Genomic DNA, 22,508 nt, shown 5'->3' on the forward strand with positions numbered 1-22,508 from the left:
AAAATATTCCTAACATCAGAAAATGTATACCGATGGCCTAAGTTGAGGTAACAACATCATACATATGCAAGATTTCCTGCGTAATATATGATAACTGTGGAGAGTCATTACGCCGGCGCAGTGGTAGTCAACTACCACGCGGTATTTAGGACGACGGCGGGAAACATAAGACGACCCGCGTTATGAAAATTAACGTTTTATTTATCTTCATATAATTGTTCAGAAGGTGATGATATGTGTAGTTTAACGGTAAGTAACGGTAAGTTAATAACTTTTACGACTCTACAAAATTATCGATCTTGTTTTACATTCCTATTTTAAAAATTAAAACTCGTTTCGGAAAGGTTAAAGAGAATATCTGCAGAAGATGTATATGTAATTCTATATGGAATAAACCTTCTTATTTGAAAGTGTATGTTGTTTTCCGTTTAATGACAATACTTACTAAACAGCTCGTTCATATACTGCAAGGGATCTTTTGTAATGTGATATACCAGGTATGATTTTGCGCATTAATTGCTTGACATTTGCGTTTGTATCATTTCATGTGCAAATGTATGAAAGATACTGATATTGACAACATAACTTGCATTTATTACTTACTTTGATTTTTTTCATGGATTAAATGGCTTAGCTGCCAGCTGCGATTCTGATGAAATGCATCATTAGCTGAGATCATTGTTTTGTTTATTTCTTAAGTATTGCGTATACTTATGCACGTAAAAGAAAAAAAATCACACTACAAAAATTTAATTAATTTTGTCCTACATTAAAAAAGTTTTGTTTTCGTGTCACCTCTGTACTGCCGTATCAATGTAATGTTTAAGCAAAATAATTTAATTATATAGTTATGAGAAAATTAAATAAGGCAAGAATGTTGAATAGGATTGTATATTTATTTATCTGTAATTGCTTTTAACTGAAAAAAAATTTAGAAAGAAAAAAAAACTTCTGATCTGACTTGTACTTTACATTTTCCCTTTAAACTAATACAGTAAGAGAACAATTTTTTTTAACAAAAATAAGCAAATTACCATTTCAAAGTTATGCATTACGCATTATTAAGCACCTAAGTTATTATTAAGTACATAAATCACCGTTGACAATAAATCGTTCGCCATTGACGTACGACGACACTTTCAGACTTTGAATATAAAAACGTCTTTAATATTTGATATCTTTTTTAATATGATATTAGGTAAGATAAACCAAGCCTATGTTTGCGCTTTTTATGCGGTTTTACGACTTAAGCTTCAACGATTATTTTTTGTTCACCAAGATTTACATTGGAAACCCCCTAAGGACAATTTCATCAACTCTCACATAAAATGAACAATGAAGAGCTTATAGAAAACGTTTTTCACGGAAGTATTTCCATTCCGGGGTTTATGATACGTTTTGCTGGTTATAAATGCTGAAATATGAAAATAAAATATTCTAGATATGAATATAGGATTTTTCTTCATGTATTCTTGGTTATATACAATGATGTGTAAGGAAAATGGAATGCTATGAAGATTTAGTTTTTTTCATCAGTTACAGAACTTACATTGACACATTTGAGCTTCTAATTTTTACTTCAATACAAAAATGTTAAAAATGATAAATTGCATCCCAAAAAAATTCTGTGGCGCTATGTTCTATATGGAATGCAGTACTGATTGCGCATGCATCGAAAGCAAACTAAATATCTAAAATAATTTTTTGTGTAATTAAGATATATATATATATATATATACACGATTAAACACCGATCATTGTTTAAATTATCATTTATGCTCAGTCGGCGGTGGATCATCTTTAACTAAAAACTCGAATAATAAAAAACAAAAAAAAAAACCCCCCCCCAAAAAAAAAAAAAAAAAAAAAACGATATACCATATGAGGTTTAGCATTGGAAATGCGTATTTGGCATTAAGAATGTCTTAATGGTCTCAAGTTTCTGATTGATTACGCATAAGATAGCAAACAAAAGCATAATGCTAATTACATCAAAACGAATCAGTAACATCAAATTGTTCTTTAAGTGTTTATTTAGAGTTATTACCGCGTTGTGAAAGACATGACATAATGCTTATATGTATTCACGGGTTACCATGCATGACTTTCTTTCATTACAAAGCCACAAGGATTAACTTCGGAATATAACATTATACTATCGATATTATTTCCCTTTTTCATTAAAATCACTGAAGACATCCCTGCGCCTTCAGGAGATTCTTTTCTTTGCGGATGCGCCGATGGACCATCTCGTACAAACATACCTCCTCATTGTAAACACGCCACACTGGTCATTTACTTGTGATGAAGATAACAGTGTTATCTTAACATGAAAAGAAATACGTTTTTGTGTTAGACAACCATTTATATAAATCAGATAATCGATTTAGTCGATCAAATCAAGTTTCTTCCATTGATCTGTTCACAACATCGCGTATAATTCAGTTTCATTCATTGATAGATGGTCTGATTTTTGTGGTGATGTACTTCTTCTTAGAAATTGAAATGGTTAATTAGAAACAGGAATGATTACTAAAATCACTAGGCAGATCATATTCTAGTACAAAACCAATGTTTTATATATATTCCGAATAATGCACATAAACTACTTCTAATTTCTCGAATCTCTATTCGCAATGCTTTGAAAAAAATGTTCTCATACATTGTACTGACGATATACGTTAATTTTGTTTTAAACTTAATAGTCAAAAATAATCTGAATGCCCTTATATTTCAAATCACAGTGAATGCACCTTTTCTGTATGCGCAAAACAATAATGTGCAAGTTCTGTTATACTGGTCGTTTGTCACATACATCGGCCTAACTGTTAACAGGGCCGATATAGAATTAATTAGCTCATTAACACTTTTACACAGAGAAGTACATTCTTACGGGTAGTCATTCATTGAATATTCCGGTGTATTTTGGCATAACGTCAAACTTGAAAGAGAACGTAACGTACACAGTTTTTCGATCAAGCTACCAAGTGAAGATGAATCTGAGTAACATACATCATATATACGAAAAATATTCTAACTAATATTCATGTCGAATATCATGTCCAAATTTCGTAGGAAAAAGATCATGGAACACATCAATTTGGAACCAATTCTAATCGAAGGTGTTGCTGTGAATGACTGTTAGCACCTTTCATCATCCCATCAAAGAAGTGTTTAGTCCTCTGGGGGAGGGAATTTAGTCTCCTCCGAATCATCAGAGAAGTCAACAGCAGATACGCAAACGTTCAAATCTTCCCGTGATCTGAAAAATAACAATTTACTCTCTTAAAATAGATCTTATATAATTATGATTAAAATATGTTAAAATCCTTATAAAAGAGATATGAAGGCCAACATTTCTAGTCTACCATTCATTATATCACTGTTCTTTTGTCAATGAATTACAGACAGTTGTTGTTTACTAGTAATCAGTTTAAAAGCAATAACAAGAAAAAAAACTCAAAAATGACGCCTTCATAGAATGACGAAAGGTCTTAAACAATTTACATACTTACTGTTGAAAAAATATAAGAAGATATATACATACGTTCCAAATCTTGCCCCTTCATCTATTGTGTCTGGTAATCGTTTGTTGACAGTCTCCGGCAAAAACAACGTGAAAATGCCAGCTGTCACACTGACACAGCCGAAAATCACCAGAGGGAGCGCCTGTCCGTAATGGCTGCCTACCAACGTGCCCTGAGGATTAGAATATTCTCACACTCATTATTGAATTCCTATGTTATTTATTGTTTTAAAGATATGTGTTGTATTACATGAAATATGTGAGCACAAGCTATTCCAAATATTTTGCAGTGCGTTTGATAGTGCAACAATTAAGCAAATGATAAACTTAACTTTGTAAAAGTATTGGTATTACTAGAGTACAAAAAGCTGGGTATACTATAGACAATAATAGAATGATTCCATTCAAACTGATATTCCAGTCATGTCAGATACTACCCATGCATAATTTTGAGTAGCAAAACTTAGAAAACTTAAACTTGATCAATAATGCTAAGGGAGATAACTCCGATATCTTAAAACTGTTTTGCGTCGCCTACTAATATGTGAACATAATTACTACAATTTTGCGATACATATCATGTCAGGAAATAATCAGAAATGTTTTACCACTATCAATTTTGCTCATGAATAAGAGTCTCAAGTCAAAATTGTTGTGAAAGACTCTGGTGATGGACAAGTGATGCTATGGTATTTACAATTAAATTGAATCTCAATACTAACTACACGCGGGGAAACAGTATACACCTACCGATATAATGTTACAAATTATCTGCAATGCTACAGAGGTTATAAACACTGTCATCATATCCACCTCTGGGCTATACATGTATGTCACAGCAATACGGAAGGCAGTTCAGGAGAAACAATCTGAACCAAGCACATGCCTGCAATGATTTCCTTTGAAGACTACAGAGAGAGCTACGTCCAACTTCAAAAGCCACACAGTCAACCACAGTGTACCATTATTCGATTCTTTTAATAAATATCAAAGTACCAAACTACATGTTACATCTGTTTCCCACAGAGAGTCTTCAGATTTGATACGTTATATAGTGGTGGATATAACGACAGTGATAGTAACCCCTGAAATACCGAGGACAATTCGTAATATCATAACATGACTGCATTTGTATCTGCTGTCTGTGTTGACCATTACATACCAGTTTAGCTATATATGGAGCTGACATTCCACCTATTCGTGCTACACATGAGCTGGCACCCATCCCTCCTGTACGTACCACTGTCGGGAACAGCTCACTGGAGAAGATGTAAATGACAACGAACGCTCCAGTGGATCCTAACTTACCTATACAGCATAGAGCGATTGTAAACGCCTCGAAATCTGAAAGATAATACAATTTTGTAGGAGGAGTAGAAAACGTAAACAGAGAAGAGGACAAAGTTTGAAGTGGTGTAGTAATAATGGTAGTAGTAGTAGAAGTGAAGTGGAAGTAGTAGTAGAAACAGAATAAGACGAAAGTAATAGTAACAATAGTGTTGCATTACAAGTAGAAGTAGAAGAAGAAGAGAAGGAAGAGGAGAATGAGGAGGAGGAGGACGAGGAGAAGAAAGAGGAGAAGGAGGAGAACGAGATGGAGGAGGAGGAGAAGGAGTAAAAAGGAGATGGAGGGAGGAGGAGGAAAGGAACAGGAGAAGGAAGAGAAGGAGGAGGAGACCTAGGAGGAGGAAGAAGAGGACGAAGAGGAGTAGGAAAAGGAGAAGGAGGAAGGAGGAGGAAGGGAACAGGTGAATGAAGAGAAGGAGGAGGAGACAAAGGAGGAGGAGGGAGGAGGAGGGAGGAGGAGGAAGGGAAAGGAGAAGGAAGAGAAGGAAGAGGGGAGGAGTAGATGGAGGAGGAGGAGGACGAGGACGAGGACGAGGAGGAGGAAAAGGAGGGAGGAGGAGGGAGGAGTAGGAAGGGAACAGGAGAAGAAAGAGGAGGAGGGGGAAAAGGAGGAGATGGTGGAGGAGGAGGGGGAGGAGGGAGAGGAGGAGGGAGGAGGAGGAAGGGAAAAGGGAAGGAAAAGAAGGAGGAGGGGAGGAGGACGAGAATATGGAGGAGGAGGACGAGGAGGAAGAGGAGGACGAGGATGACGAGATATAGAGGATAATAATGGTGGGTTTGTGCACAAACTAATGATGTAACAAACAAAAATGATATTTTCCCTGTCAATGTTGCATTCCGATTGGTCAAAAGCGAGAGAAAATATTTAAAGTCACTATAAAACCTTATATTTTCTCTGCGAAAATGTAATAAAAAAGAAGTACATGCAGTCGTATTGGTAGTAAAAAAAATGACTATTAGTAAAATAATGTGCACATGATGTAGATGTACATGCTGGACAAAAAGTGAGATAAAACTTTCTGAATTATATGTACACATTACAGAATTTAGATTATAATATTGCTATCTGATTGTGGAATTTCAGTATTTTATGAATGATTTGATGAAGTAAAACCTTATTAATTGATACCTTCGCCTCCTAGCAGAACAGTAAAGATAGTCAGTAGGTTCGATCCTCCGCTCAGTATCATGAAGAAAGCTTGAACAGTTTTACGTCCAAATTTGGATAATAGTCCTATTGTGACTGCGATTGCAGGCAACTCTACTACCGCCAGCAGGAGAAACTTTAGGTAAAAGTTCCCACCAAGATTGCTCATATGTATAGTATTCCCAAAGAATATTTGCGAAACTGAAAACCTAGAAATAAAGAATTTCGATTTAATAAAACTTGTTTAATAATACTGGTGAATATAAACAAAACAAAGTCAAAATACCAATACTATGATGAAAATTGTCTGTCATCGTGACAGAAATATGGCACTATTAATATACCTTATTTATGAGAGTTCCGGGTATAATTACATGTATTACAGAGTTAGCTCTTTTGTGGTTAAGTATCCATTGTGACGTATTTATTTTGTGGGCGCAATTCACGTCTTTTTCTCCGAAAAGTATGACGTTATACTCGCAAACCCATGACGTCACGATCAGAACCTACCCGCAAAGGCAGATAATTAATGTAATATGTGATAACAGAATATATTCTATTGAATTGATGCTAAAAATGAAAGGAGATGGTTTACCAATTCAGAAATATGATACATGTTCTCCAGGCTAAAGTCTTTGATGTAAACAGCTGCCAGACTCGTCCCGGTTTCACTTTTTCCACCCGGCTCAGATCAATTTTCTCGGGATAGGGTTTCCTGTTTCTTGCCGCAACTTTCCTCAGTATAGTCTCCGCATCTTTGTAACGTCCCTGACTGATAAGCCATCTCGGAGATTCCGGTATTACCCTACAAGGCAAAGAACGATAACCAATTCAACTTTATGGGCCTCCAGTTTGTGTTTTATGGCATAAAATGATACATTATCTATAATATCAAGGCATATAATGTTAACACACTATTTGTTAAACTAATTTACATATACGAAGGTATTAGTTCCCTGAACAAATACAATATCCATACAAGCGTATAGGTGTCGGGGCGAATGAAGTAAAGACAAATATTGTGAAATAAAGATTTTAAATGATTTGTGTGTTCGTAAAGAAACATCTAACATTCACGCGCTTTCAAATTAACACATTGTGACATGTTGTTTAATATAATTTAATGCAAATTTCCGAACAGATTAATTAGATTATTGTGCTATCAATAGCTTGGGTTATGTAAGGACGGCCTCCCATGTAGGAGAGGTTTGAATTTTCACAGCTAAATATGTTATTTATCTTTAGGTTTCGTTTTTATTTTTAATTAATTAACAAAAGATTTTTGTAATTTGTGTAAGCATAATGAAGTGACATTAATTTATGTGCTTTAATGTTTTTCATTTTTGGATTATTGCCCGGAACAAAAGCACATCTAATTTCAAAATGAAAGAGGAAATCCTACCTCAATGACCAAAAGTACATATACAACATGATCTGTACCAGTAGATTGTGTACAATTTTAGTATGTCCATGTCTGTTTATGTGTTTAGATAATTACATTTGTTTCAATGATTATGACGCACTTTTGTTTATGTTTTACGTCAACGTAATGACGGCTTTGTAATGACTATAATGGTTTTAAAACACTTGTATATCCTAGTGGATTATTAATCGTTAAGAGTTAATGCCGTTGCAGAAAATGTTTTGCGTTTCTCAATTTTACTGACCAAAAGGATTAAAAATAGTATGCATTTAATTCCTATACGTTGAAATGTCCAAATGATCGTCTTACTGAAAAACAATGCTGAATCAGATTAAACGAATATTGATATGATAAAACTTATTTTAAATATACATTGTTTCATAATATTGCAAAATAACCAATTCCCGTGGCCATATTTTGACTATCAACATAATAGCATTTAAGATAGAGGATTTTAAACTGAATGAATTATATTAGTATACATTCCATGTTTTGCTTTTTAGAGAAAGTCTAGTTAAACTGATGAAATGGTGTGGGAAGCAGGTGCGTTGGTTAATTAACGATATTTTACAAAGGCTATCTGAAACAAAAGTCACATTAACACATATCCTAGATGAAAAGACTTCACACCAGAACCCCTATATGGTAAAAGTTTAATCAATGTATGACCTCATTTTTTTTCTTTTTCCAAACATTTTGTTCATATCGGAAAATTATGGTTCATGCAATGGTATTTGTTATGCAACCAGTGAATGATTCATATGCCATCACCTATTGTGACAAATCTGTTCATGGATCAAGAAAGGTTACAAGAGAAGCTGACTGCCCCTATTAACACCATCGATGCCAGTCTGAAGAAGAAACCTACGACACCATACCCTTCCTTAACACCTTTTAGGGAAGAAGTAGGCGAATACCGTAGAGTATTGGTGTATATATATAAGGCCCTTACAGAAGAAACTTCAATTCGCACCATCCATTCCATAAGAAAGTGCGCACTTTTCTCATTAGTTGTGTAATCAGTCAAAGAATAGCAGGACAAACCTGAAAAGCAGAACCACATAACTATGGCAATGAAAAACAGTGTCAACATCACAGGTATATCAACTAAGGCATTGAGAGGAAAATCCGTGGCCACGGCTTAACAACAGCATTGAAAACGCCCACAACCCGCAGCATCCTAGAACATCATTAGGATAAAACACCTGATGTAAATATATCGCCTAATGCTTCTACAACATTGGATGCAAAATCAGCGATGCATTATATATACAGAAAAACTCAAAATCGGCTAGAAACCTATTTTTATCTCAAAAAATGTGTCTACACTATGGTTTATTATGATTTCGACTCGAAAACAGGGAGATTTTCCATATTCCGGACATCACTATATGGGAGAAAGAAGAGGACGTTTTGGGGTCCGCCTGAATGAAAACTGGAAAGATGCGGAATCCCAGTCAAGAAAGGACGCAGTCGGAGTACCAGATCAACAAATTACTATCTTACATACTATGTCACAGAGAAGGAAAACCATGTGATCGATCGGGAAAACTCCAATATAAAAGGGAAAGGAATATCTTAAATCGTCAGATAAAGAAATATCTGGATACATATGGCCAATATTAAATCGTGACGTGTAGCCACATAGATCACCACACGTAGGTATGACCGGGTATTATGCGACGGTGCCGAAATTGACAACGACTTTTCTTTCGAAGTCAACTCGTACACATTTCTATACTTACGCTGCCTGGTCATTTGCCTGATGAAAGTGGCAGTGTAAACATCGTACTAGTCATCGAAATGTCAAGTGGAAGTGTAAACATCGTTCTAGTCATCGAAATGTCACGTGACAGTGTAAACATCGTTCTAGTCATCAAAATGTCACGTGACAGTGTAAACATCGTTCTAGTCATCGAAATATCAAGTGCCAGTGTAAACATCGTACAAGTCATCGAAATGTAACACTTGAAACACTCACTGGTTGTGTAAAAAGAATATTACATTCACCTCCACCTTCTTTAGATATGAAGGCCATTTAAATCGGTATTAATATGCAGTCGTTGTAATAGGAAATGATAACTTCAGTTATTACCGAAACAATAGCACTGGTTGTGGTGTCTACTCAGTACAAAATGATACTTACCAACGAGCAGTACCTGTTGCGTTATAACTTATCTTACCTGTAAACCAATTACCTTGTGGTTATCGTTACCTGATGGTAATTAGCTAAATCCACCTGAGCGTGGGTAGCTCTCCCGGAGAACTTGCCCAGCGTCCGGAAATATTTCAGCTCAATTCATAGACACACATCGCCAAGATTTAAGAAGATAATCATTGAATAACCCTCAACTATCTACCGTCTGAAAATAATGACCTTTTGAAAAATAAAATTGGTTCGGGAATTATCTTTTGGACAACATTGCTTTATTACAGTCTAAACCCATAGAAGTCTTTAGTTTTGTTACATTAGTAAATAATCTGATTTGTTTCTGTTTTAGTTTTTTTCACAAGCAGGTACTTAAATATTTTTGTAATATTTTTTACACCAAAAGAGTATTTCCAATTTTCTAATTTAAATTTTATTCAATATATTTTCAATATTTTTTCAAAACATTCTATGAGTTTAAAATGATACATTTAATATGAAAAAAAAATAATCTGAAAGTTAGTGAATTGTGATAATGGTATGGAATACCGTTTTTGGTATTTGTAAACAAATCAATTTAGAATAAAATGTTTGCATTGTAATAAAAAAATGAATTGCAATTTGGTGTATTCAGTAACCTTCAGACTCGATCCAATACAAACTCTAAGCAGATTATTTGAATTTAATTCAAAACATTTGACAAAATGCGTAAACTGATCTCCATCGAATTTTTACCTAATACCGACAAAAACGTTAATTTTATTTCTCTTTTGAAGTATTAACTTACACATTTTATAATTTGTTTGGTTTTTATTTTTATCTGATTTCCTCTATTTTAACCTTCTTTTTGGTATTTCGTAATTCAGAATTAAACATAAGATTTCATATTATCTATCTACGCTAGAAAATGTGATGTTTTGGTGAATGTCATTTTAATATAAATAAAATCTTTCACATCTTTATGAAGTTATTTTATTTTGATATTTTACGCGAATATATTTTACCTTTTAATGGATTTTTCCTGAAATGATACAATTGAACTTCATGAAATTGCAATTGATCAATAAAATAATCAACATATCAATCTGATATCCTATAAATTGGGAGCAAGGCAGGGTTTATAACTTTATTTTGGTTATATAAATATTTTTTGTACATGTTGACCTGGACGATATCATACTGATTCATTATGCTGCTGATTAATCAAGTGTTTTGAATTAACCCAGAACATAAGTACAAACGAGCCACAACAATTGCAGCAGTGAAATCTGGTGACAAATCAAGGACTCGGGAGAGAGAAGACATGTATTGGCATGTAGCATATTGCCAAATTTACATTTTCTTTATCATAATCCTGCCAATGAAATATTCTGAAATGAAAAGAAGCATGGGGATTGCATTCAACAAAATAAAGTATTCCATTGCAGAAAAATATCTGAAAATTCAAATTTTGATATTTAAATACGTTAAAATTTTATTTCAATTTTATCTGATTGCAAATTGGATATCAAATTAAATAACAGGATCCCATACTCAACAGAACATTATCCAATCGGAAGATTTCTTTCTATCATAATAACAAAGGTCAATGTAATCCGATTGGAATGTCAGGAAAAGTAATTCAACTACTGCAATGTTGATACGCGCGCCTTAATTGTGTGTTAATCATGTATAAAGCATACACATTGCTACGTATATATGTGTTTATCTAGGCCACGTGTAGACTTACCAGTACAAACAAATGTGTACTGCACACGGAACAGCCACCACTAGCTGTATGGTCTTCCAGTTCCTCAGGATAAACCCTGCCCCGGTTAGATACATAAGTCCAATAGGAAAGAAGAAGTGGATCAGTACTCCAGCCCACATCCGCTTTCTAGGACCTGTCAGCTCAATCCCTGTGGAAAAAACAACAGATTAGTACGTGAAATCAACATTCAAGTAAATATAATATAAATCTTCCGTACACAATACAAAATTCGTTTCTGAAACAACCACTTGGGTTTCTAAGGACGTGCAATCGCCATTTTGTTTAATCTCTGCTTGAATACAACACCGGGTACCGACCCCTATATAAAGCGCGTGAATCGACACACGTGCGCTCAGTCATGAACATATACATCTAGCAGTTAAACAAAGCCTTTACCTGTAAATCTGTGTAGGACTGGGTTTATGTCAACTCCTCGAAGCTGTCATTTAGATGTTTCACAAAATGAATTTTCCACACAAATGAATATAAATCCTACTAATAATTCGTCCACTTATATCCACGTACATGTATACTGTCGTACCCGATGTACTCGACTGGTCACGTGCATGTGACCACTTGTACCGAACAAGTGACGTTCTCTTCCATATATTAACTACCGAAGACACAAGTGTTCTTATACGTGTAATATCTAGTGTATATTGTAGTGTTTTATTAGCTCGTAATTGACATATTTTGGGATCTAGCTGACAATTTTACTTAATGAAACCTTGTCAGGTGAGTTCAGTGTTTATTTTTTAGTTTGACAATATTATCTGCAATTAGAATTTCCGCGTTCTTTTATGTAATAATCAAAATCGATCTCGCACGTGGAAAGATGGTATGAATTAATTCAATACTTTTTATTCAACTGTATAGATCTATATATGGTTCTTTGAAACTTTATTTGAGAAAACATTGAACGTACTAACAATTTATGGCACGGCCTCGCGTTACACGTAAATACGTCTTTGGTATATTATACAGTAGATCTAGAGCCGGCCAGGTGTTAGTTGTTACACCTTGAACAGCAAGCGTTCGACTGATTGCACGTGTGTGTGTGGTTCACGCGCTTTATATAGGGGTCGGTACCCGGTGTTGTATCCAAGCTGAGTTAAAACAAAATGGCGATTGCCCGTCCTTAGAAACGCAAGGGATTATCTCAGAAACGAATTACAAAACAAACTTTATCATTTTTTTTAATCTCGAATGTATCCTTTTAAAATTTAATTTTCAGCTTTTAGAAGGACTAAATCTGAAACTATTGTGTCCCCATACAAATGTATACATCTACGTTAGAGCACTAAAACCTGATAAGCTCCGATACATTAGCAGTTTTACAAACGCAATTTGTCTTCGAAAACATCATTTTCTTAAAATTGTAATATGAAGTTATTTTCATTTAATATATTTGAAAATGTTTCTTTCTAATTAATTAATTATATTGGGAAATGTCATAATACGACGCTAAGCAATAACAAGATTTTATTGATTTTGAACTCTGTAATGGCGTAATGTTGATTGTGTTATCTCACCCATAACACAGACGAGGATAAAGAGGCCATGGTTGGATGCGCCCACCAGGAATTCCAGGACAGTTAAACTGTAGAATTCCGGGGCGAAGGCAGTCGATACGGATGAAATCAGCAGAATTATTGAACAAATCAATATCGTCCTTCTTCTACCAATACTGAATAGGAAAAGATAGTATTAACATAAAACTTAAGCCAATGTAAGATTTTAAGTAAAGTAAAATAAAATCGGTTTCAAAATGTCGACTTAAAACGAATGTTTTGGAAGAAAGACAGAAAATTTTGAAAACACAAACCTATCTGATAACATGCCAAAAAACAGATCGCCCACCAGGACACCACAGTAATATACCATCTGAGCATGCGCCGGCTTCATTTCGTCTGAACACACAAGGTCCCCCTGTAAAGGATATCATTACTTTATATAGCAAACAAGTGTTAATTGCATTTCCTGCAGTTTATCATTGTGTTCGGCTTCCCTAATCCATGTATACCAGTATTCTAAAATCGGCTGCAATCTGAATTTTGACCAAACAGAACGGTGCAATTGTATTCGTCAAATCTCAACATGCTTAATTTCGTTGAAATCAGACAATATGTGATTTTTGACCAATAAGAATTCTTTATTTCAATACCATTGCAACAATGGCGTTCCCCTAACACGCAATTCACTAGAATCAGGCAATATTCAAATTTTGACCAATCAGAAGCCATAAAATGCTGGTCATGTTAGTTAACGTTTTCGAACAATAAGGGTGCGTGCACGTAGCTTGCACACCTCCTGACCATGCTAATATTTTATTTTATTTTAGTTGAATTACTGTCTAAAGAAACGGAGTTATACCAATAAGTCTTGCAATTTGAAGGTTTTTCATGGTTGACTTTTAGAATACAATCCTCAGAACTAATGAATTACATAATATCGCCATTATATGCGTCGTTAACGTTGTTGATGACGTCATAAGTTTCCATGCATATTTGACGGACCAGTGATGGTGGCAGATTGAAATAAATACTTGTCAACAACTGACATTTTGATTGTTGTCGCTTAATGTCTGGGTTCCCCTAATCAGATAAATATTTCTAATCTCTCATCAAAGACTGAGGTTGGACATTATTCTAGAAAACAAAACGAAATAAAACCCAAAAGTTAAACTGCAGATATTGGGAAGGAAAGCATTAAGATGTCCAAAGTCGAATGATGCAATATTGAAAAACATTCCCACTATAATTTGTGTAGATATAACCCTATTTACTGAGTATTGTGTTGTAAGGTCGTATTACCCTTCCACTGCCAGCATATTAATAGATTGAGTTATAAAATTACCTATACCCCATAGTTTAATTTTAACCAAAATGCTTTACATGGCCATTAAGATCAATGCGGTCGTTACCACAGATAGATTTTGGAAGATTGTAATATAGAGCATGTCAAGATTATTTCAAATTACTTCACTGTCAGTGATAACATCGTTAGATTTATTGTTAAACAATGAATACATTGCTTAGCATATCCTCAGGTAGGTGATACCATGCCCGCACCTTACAAAAGACTAAAAGGTGTGTATTACCATTTGCACTTTGCCCCGTAACACATACATGTACTAGGGTCTTGTATCCAGTTTAACAATCTGATAGCAAATACTCATGACTATTAACATTGAAGAATTATTGTTAATGTTATTCCTCCTCTCTCTTTCAAATTTATTTTTATCCACCCTCTCTCTCCATTTCACTTCTCGCTAGATAAACTGCTATTCACTACATTAAAAGTTTAAAAAATAAAAAAAGAGATTTAAAACAATTCTTCTCCTTCATTTTATCTCTCTCTCTCTTTGATATATAGTGTAGGGTAAACATGCACGATTTATTGACTTACTGCAGTATAAATACACTGATTCGTGGAACGAGTGGAAAAGGAGCTCAAGGGTTACTTAGTGATAAGATAATTGGCCATATACATTAAAAGAAAAAAAGAATTAAATTGTATACACGTAAACAAGTCTACTGGATTACCTTCATTTACGGAACAATGAGACAATCTATTTATTGATCTCAAACTGCGAGTATAGGATAGCATGTATGTGAATTTTCCGTATGTGAAGTCACGTCTTTATGCAGATTTTACTAGATTTTTTTGTAGTTGAGGTTTAAAGAAATCTGCGTAACCCGCGTTATAAATGGAGAAAAATATTCAGATATGAAAGAAAGTGATAGCGTTGAGACTACATGTCATTCATCTATCACATAATACCCAAAGATGTTTATGCATCAATATCTCCCAGGGTTCATAGCAGTACCCACAATTTCAATGAATCTGGAAACCACAATGAACCCTGGGATTGATTGCACATTCACCTCTCCGTCAACGCTCACGAACTAACCGTCTGTTGACCTCGAGTGACTATTTACTTACAAGTAAATCTATAGTGTATCCGCAAAAGAATCCATTATTGTTTGGTTTGATATTGAATGATCAAACTGTATTATGTCAGAACTGACAGTCGTTTATAGGAAAGGATACAAAAGGAAACTTACAATATGTATTAAAGAATGTAGTATGTTTCCGAAATACGTTTTTCAAAAATCTTGAAAATTCGCTGGGCCGTTTACAGAGGTGAAATTGTGGGGACCGCTTTGCACCCTGGGAGAGATTGGACTAGTATCTCCAGTGGTGTGGGACGTAACTTTTTGTAATCTTCCCGCTGAAATGACTTTAACGCGCGGTATCATCTTTTAGCGTCATTAAATTATCAATAGAAACAATAGTAACGCGGGTACCACGTTCATGTTGTACGTAAATTAGTCCGAAAAGAAATATGGGAAGTTTAATTTTGATATTTTATACATGGATCATTAATAAAAAATTAAATATGGACAATTAAAGAATATAAATCACCTGTGTTACTATGGTCTCATCAAAGGTATCATGGTCATATACCCAACTCGAACATTTTTCCATTGATACCGATGACGTGTTTCCGGTTCCGGTTTGTGTGTAAATGTGACACCTGTCGTATTTAAAGAATGAGTCGTCCGAGGCGGGAATTGTGGTGTTGATGAGGCTGGAATGATAGTCTCCCTGGACAGTCCATGTATCATTGTCATAGCCGGGGATCTTACACCTGGGAAAATAAACAGTAAATGAATAAATAAATAAAATCTAACGAAGTGTGAAACGAGTTATTGATCTGCATTTTGCTTTCCAGTACAAAATTGAGAAAGCGTAACCTTTATAACCTAAATGATTCAAAAGGTTCGGTTTCGTGCATACGATTTACACTGTTGAAACAAAATATTATAATTTAAATGTTAAAAAATTTACCAAAACCAACTCAAACCAAATGACTCGAGTTCATGAGAATAACTTATTCAAGTATTAGTAAGATACTAAATGTTAAGAAGCTAAACAGCGGCGACAACAGTTGGATGGTACAATACGTAGGTTGAAGTGTAGGAGCAGCCGGTGTCAATGATACAAATACCGGTAAGAATGTTCCGGGTATGATAATACAGACCAGTATTAAAGTTCCTGATATGATCCATAGATTTCCAAAATTAGTTATCGGGAGATGTCGATAATCTCAAATGTAAGCTACTAATTGTTGTTACCGATTGATTGACTAGGGTAATGCGGTTGATATTATTGGTATCTTTTATTAAATACGTACCTGTGTTTCGGGGTGTAGGCCAGCAGAACTAGCGCCATCATGTAACAGCCATTGCTGATAGATGGCAAACACATCAGGAGGAACAGAAATATCTGATACCTTCCGAACTCCCCGATCTTCTTTAAGATGTCCTCTAGATTTGACATTGCTGATCAAGTCAACGGTCAAAAGATAAAATATAATCTACATTTTATTTATTTCATTTTGAATAGAATATGTTTTATTTAACGACAATGGTAGAATAAACAATTCAAAAAGTGTATAAACATTTTTTGTGAGTAACATAATATATTTCAATGCAATACATATTGAAAAATTACCATATTAGGAAGAGTTTGTCATTACTATGGAATATAACTAATGCAGATTATATAAAAATTAAACTGTATTTTAAAGGCCGAGGTAAGAACATCGGACTTTCATGATGTAAAAGGAAGCAAGGCTTCTCCTATGGTTGTGTTCAGCATCGCCTCATCCTCGGTACTCCAGGGGTTCCAATCACTTACGATCTCTACACCCCTGGATTATCTCATAGTAAAACTGGAGGCAACAGAACAGAACAGGTAATTTAGTCCTTTGATGTACATTAAAAGAGTCGTATAACGGTACATTGTGGTGGCTATGTGGCTTTGAAGTTCGGCGTCGCTCACTCTGTAGTCTTCAAAGGATATATTTGCAGGCCAGTGATTTGTTCAGATTTTTTCCTCTGGGCTGGCTTCAGTTTTACTATGAGATAGTCCAGGGGTGTAGAGATCGTAATTGATCGGAACCCCTGGAGTATCGTGGATTGCATCGCCTACAACCCAGATGATGTGCATCAAAATGCTTCAACAAAACCTGCCATCCTGTAAAGACTATAGAGTTGTAGTAAACCATTAAATCATAGTTGAAATGTTATATAAATGGTACTTAAAGATATATACCGATGTCATGACTTCAAAGTTATACACTTTGGATATCATAAGTACGTCAGAACCATTCGGTACTCCTCGGACTCGTCAATGACAATGCATACGCAATCATAATGAATATCGATTATTTCAATATTCGATATAAACATTGACCTTAGTTTGATAATAGTTTGATGGAATTATGTACATCCTTATTTATGGCAGAATTATAATTTGTTTATTAAAATATCCCCAAATAACAATGCAATGCAGTATGACATCAAACATCAATTTGTAATTCTATATCTAATGCACTGAACCAGAAACCTTGTTTTTCTAAAAGATGCCCCAACACTGACAGAGCATAAATGATATTCATCATTTGAACAATAATTGGTGTTTAATTATTTATATATATGTCTATTAAACACAAAAAATAATATAAAATAATTTATTTTGCCTTAGGTGCATGTGCAATCAGTACTTCATTCCATATAGGATATAGTGCCACGGATTTTTTTCGGGATGCAATTAATTATTTTTCATACTTTTAATTTGAACTAAAATAAGAAGCCCAAACTTTTCAATGTTGGTAATAGTGTAAAGTAAGTAACTTTTGTAACTGAAGAAAAATACTAAATCATCTGCTCCTGTTTTAGATAGTGGAAAAATACCATTTGTCAGCGGTGGAGCATCTTTAACGATTGGATACCCCCGATCCTGTTACAGTTGACCCATTGACTTTAGTTCAGGTGAAATTGTTAAACTTCTCAAATTCATTCTTACATTTCTATTCATCACCATCAAAAGATTTTTGATAACTCATACATATTTAACCTAACGAAATGCTAACGAAATGCGTTGTCTTGGGAGTCTACTACACGCTGTGTTAACCAGTTATTTGACTACGCACTTTCACTTATATCATTGTAAAAGTCAACTAAATTGATAATCTAGTTTTACTATTTTATTTTTCATAATGTCTATATTGGAACCACTTTGCCTCTTTATATATAAAATGTTTACCTCTTTGACGAAAGTTAAATGTTTAACTAGAGTCTATAAAGATAATAGCAGATGTCACCCCCTTAGTACTGCACCGCACACGTGCACTGAGTTATATATATGACTCTGCTCATGATGCACACGTGCACTGAGTTATATATATGACTCTGCTCATGATGCACACGTGCACTGAGTTATATATATGACTCTGCTCATGATGCCATCAGATAGTACCATCTCATTTGGTTTCCACTATCACAATAAGACCCACCACGGTCGCTGAACCACGCACGTCTTGTAGAGTTTTTGTTAGATATAAAATCAAGGTATTATACATAATTTCTATGGATACTCTCTTGGTAATAAATGGGAGTCCTAACACATTGCGTTATATATCTAGACCAAAGATTTCATGGGAATGTAGTTCAATACTTACATTTACATTATTCACTTATTTTGGGAATATCTGCATTAATATTGTTTAAATCATCAATGACGATTTAATCCACAAGATGAAACAGCCATTTTGACGGTGATCAGTTGACGTTACCATGCCAACATTTGGTTGTCAGTTATAACCCTAATATACTTTTCCTTAGTTAGTTTATATAGTAGAAGTGGTAAGTGAATGTAAATATGTTAGATTATTTTTAAATTTCCATGTCCTTGCTGAGCTAATCACTATCATCTCTTTTCATCAATTATGTTTATTATTATTATTTTTTTTTTTTTTGCTTTTTTATTTTTTGCTTTTTTATTTTTGTCTTACGGTCAATCGACAGCCAAGGTAATTTTGATGCGAATGATAATTTTGTACATTTGTATAACTAAAAGAAAATAAATGCGGTGTTTCTATGGGCGTTTAAAAGAATGTGAATGGTAAAATAATACATGAAACGCATAGTAAAGTTTAACAATTTGTCTATGGATTTCGTACAATATTAAACTAGATACTTTAAGCTTATACACACAATGTGTGAAATTCTTTTACAACCACACGTTATGTACCTCATGCCAAATATATAAGTGTGTATGTAGTAATTACACTGTAGTTCAACGAAGAAGACGTACATGATCTGTGATTTATCTGCCCGTGTATTGATACACAAGAATAAACTTAACTATATATGGGACTTAGGATAAAGGTAGAACACCTGCATCTGATATTCGTAATTAATCAAATTTATCTTAATCTACTTCAATTAATAAAGAAATAATCAACATTATATGATATATTTTTTTTTATTCGATATCATCATTCTTGTTCATGTACAATTTTTGTCTTCGATCTAATTTATTTGGTGTGAATCAATGACATGTTTAGGTTATTTATGAAAAATAGGCATTTAGAGTAGTCATAGATAAATGACATTAACAACAAGTCTCAGATCGCCATTATTATTCCTTTGTGACAATAGTTAACGTGACACAAAGGACACCAATATAAAGCAATACATATTTCTATTTTCTTCGTTTAGTTTACTTTTTTGTCTAGGATATGTCGTACCGTATAGTTGTTAAATTTCGGGGTTTGCTTCACGATTTACTATTTGTACCTATTTTTTATAGTTTTTGAAGGTGTCATATAGAGGCCTCATAAGACTGACACATAGAATTATGCTTTTTGAAAATATGCGATATTAAATTCGGAAATTGGAGTGAATCCGTGAATTACGCGAAATTAAAACCGCTGTAAAAACACATGGATAAGAACTATTTTTGTTTGTATTCAGGGGTGAAGAATCCAGCAGCTAAGTTATCCATCACTCATTTTATGACAATACGGTACAGTATAAACGTAGTCTCACAACGTAAAGCTATCTTCAATACAAAGCGTTCATACATTGAAACTTGAATAAACGCATATGAAAGCGATTTTTTGTGATATAATACGACATTTAGGTCTACATACGTTTTGGAATGTTTGAGTTACACATTGTGCTTATTTACATCTTTTAAGGTCAGAAAGCGTCGGCTCGTAAACAACATTGATGACGCAGTGTAACATTATCTGTTTGTTGTGTATCGTATCATATTGGTAATATTATACATGTGTAAATATCTATTTATATTTACTGGACGATGACCTTGATAAGCTGTAATAGCTGTATTGTCAACAACAAATATTTTTTAATGGAATGTGTATCGCTCAAAGGTACCAAAAGCATAAAAAATTATCTTAAGAATTCCATGTATGAATATCTTCTAATAGAATTAAACTAGGGGTTTGACCGAAGAACGCAGAGAAAAGCCCACCAAACTGTAGTCAGTACATGACATATTGAATTGATCACAAGATGTGGTGTTAACATACATTCCACATTTTTTTGTCAGTGATTTGACATTTTTTGGAGAAATATTTGTGATTAGTCGATGTTAGTATGATTTCAACAATGCCTGAAAAACCTGTTGTAAAATCATGTAATTAACATTGTATTTCCCTGTCACAGATATTTATCTTAATTTTAAACACAAACTTACTCCATTTTATTCTACGTCAAACAGCCATTATAAGATCCTTCAACAAAGACTATTATAAACAAATATATATGATAAAATAAACTGAGAACAAACATTCTGTTCCGGTAAGTGTGTGCTTTCAAAAAAGAACCATCTAAGTGAACATTTTATTAGCCTGTAAAAGTAAGATGGCATTTTACGACGTCCACGCCAAGCACACGACGGCTATGAATGCCAGACCCTGTCATATAAGACACATTTCTATATAATAATTTATTTGCAGTGAGATCACATAAAGTTGATATAATTCCATATTAATTATCTGAGCACACATTTCAATATCACCTTCACATTGGCCGACATATTTTGTTATAAATGCAAGGTTGCATTTCAGGAGTCGCTTCTCAAACAGAACTTGCAGTAGTGTGTTGATACTCAAGTGACTTCCGGATTAGTGTTTAATTTTATACTAGAGGTGTACCACAAATTTAGTAAACCATAAATTATCTATCATTCACGTTGTCGGCAGTGTGATTGGTCTATGTTAATAATGTGACGACTGTCACAATAGGCGGTGAGCTGAACGAAAACACGTGACTATCACGCGGTGGTCATGAGAAACATTTCTTTCATATTGTTTTTTCATTTTGTTCACTAAAATTGGTTTACCTCAAGTTTCGACCGGACAGACCTTCCTCCCCAACCCCGCTCCAAAATAAAATAATAATGATAATAATAATTCAAAAATAAAATTAAATAGAATAATTAACTGAATAAAAAGATAACAATTGCTTTAATTTCCTTTTTCGCTTAGTTGTTCTAATTGTACGAATACATTTTTATTACTTCACATTCTCGTCAAAAAATGTTGATAATTTGTTTGTTTTACTGGTTAGTTGATAACGTCCTTGGTGAGAATGGCGGGTAAAATATGAAAAGGAAAAACAAGTTGATATTGCCATAAAGAATTAGGGTTAACATGTTTTCGGCTGGGTGTTAGAAAGGTACAAAGGTATATGTCAATATGTTCTGATATATATCGTTATTTATTGTATACCTCAAATTCATAATGTCTGAAGAAGGAATTACTGGTTAAGGAATATACTGGCTCAGAAATAACTGGTTATTTATTGCTTAAGGTTATAATGTCTGAGGCATAACGTCTTATACCGATCAGAAAGTTCGTATCAACAATCCTATAGGGTTTTAAGATAAGGTAAATGGATTTATTTCTTTAGTGCACTAGCTAAAGTTGTCATATCAAAAGTACAAAGTACATAGTAACGGTCGTAAAGAATCCTATAGAATTAGCAATAAAATCAATTAAGATTTGAGAATTGAGAATCATTTATGCACAATTATAGATGCTTGGAATGCACGGCCATTTCGGTACATTTATCAGTGTTGGTACATTAAAATTTAAAGAGCTACACGTGAATATCACGTGAAAGTATTGTGACAATTAAAATACACATGAAAGAAATGTTACAAAAATGTCCTCCGCATTGTCATTTATCTGCTCAAGGTGATTATAAAATGGTAACTACATTACTCTTTCAAATGGAATATTTGAATATATTACTTATATACTAACTATAATTATGTTATTGT

General features: G+C 34.0%; 1 protein-coding gene and 1 long non-coding RNA gene across 2 annotated transcripts in view; one reads left to right on the forward strand and one right to left on the reverse strand.

Moving 5' to 3' along the window:
- Positions 1 to 22,508, reverse strand: part of LOC138332031 (organic cation transporter protein-like) — a 25,703-nt gene continuing 3,195 nt past the window's right edge. Inside the window, exons 2-11 of the mRNA XM_069279968.1 lie at positions 16,543 to 16,690; positions 15,771 to 15,996; positions 13,168 to 13,271; positions 12,875 to 13,029; positions 11,322 to 11,490; positions 6,616 to 6,825; positions 6,003 to 6,229; positions 4,689 to 4,870; positions 3,548 to 3,699; positions 1 to 3,262 (exon numbers count right to left, since the gene is read on the reverse strand). Coding sequence (XP_069136069.1) covers positions 3,175 to 3,262; positions 3,548 to 3,699; positions 4,689 to 4,870; positions 6,003 to 6,229; positions 6,616 to 6,825; positions 11,322 to 11,490; positions 12,875 to 13,029; positions 13,168 to 13,271; positions 15,771 to 15,996; positions 16,543 to 16,688 — 1,659 coding nt within the window. The 5' untranslated portion in view covers positions 16,689 to 16,690 and the 3' untranslated portion in view covers positions 1 to 3,174. The remainder of the gene's footprint in view (positions 3,263 to 3,547; positions 3,700 to 4,688; positions 4,871 to 6,002; positions 6,230 to 6,615; positions 6,826 to 11,321; positions 11,491 to 12,874; positions 13,030 to 13,167; positions 13,272 to 15,770; positions 15,997 to 16,542; positions 16,691 to 22,508) is intronic.
- The window catches only part of LOC138332033 (uncharacterized), a 21,398-nt gene continuing 10,633 nt past the window's right edge, over positions 11,744 to 22,508 (forward strand). Inside the window, exon 1 of the long non-coding RNA XR_011209758.1 lies at positions 11,744 to 12,077. This is a non-coding gene — a long non-coding RNA (uncharacterized lncRNA). The remainder of the gene's footprint in view (positions 12,078 to 22,508) is intronic.

The sequence above is a fragment of the Argopecten irradians genome, chromosome 9 (assembly GCF_041381155.1).
Source record: "Argopecten irradians isolate NY chromosome 9, Ai_NY, whole genome shotgun sequence".
Classification (NCBI taxonomy): domain Eukaryota; kingdom Metazoa; phylum Mollusca; class Bivalvia; order Pectinida; family Pectinidae; genus Argopecten; species Argopecten irradians.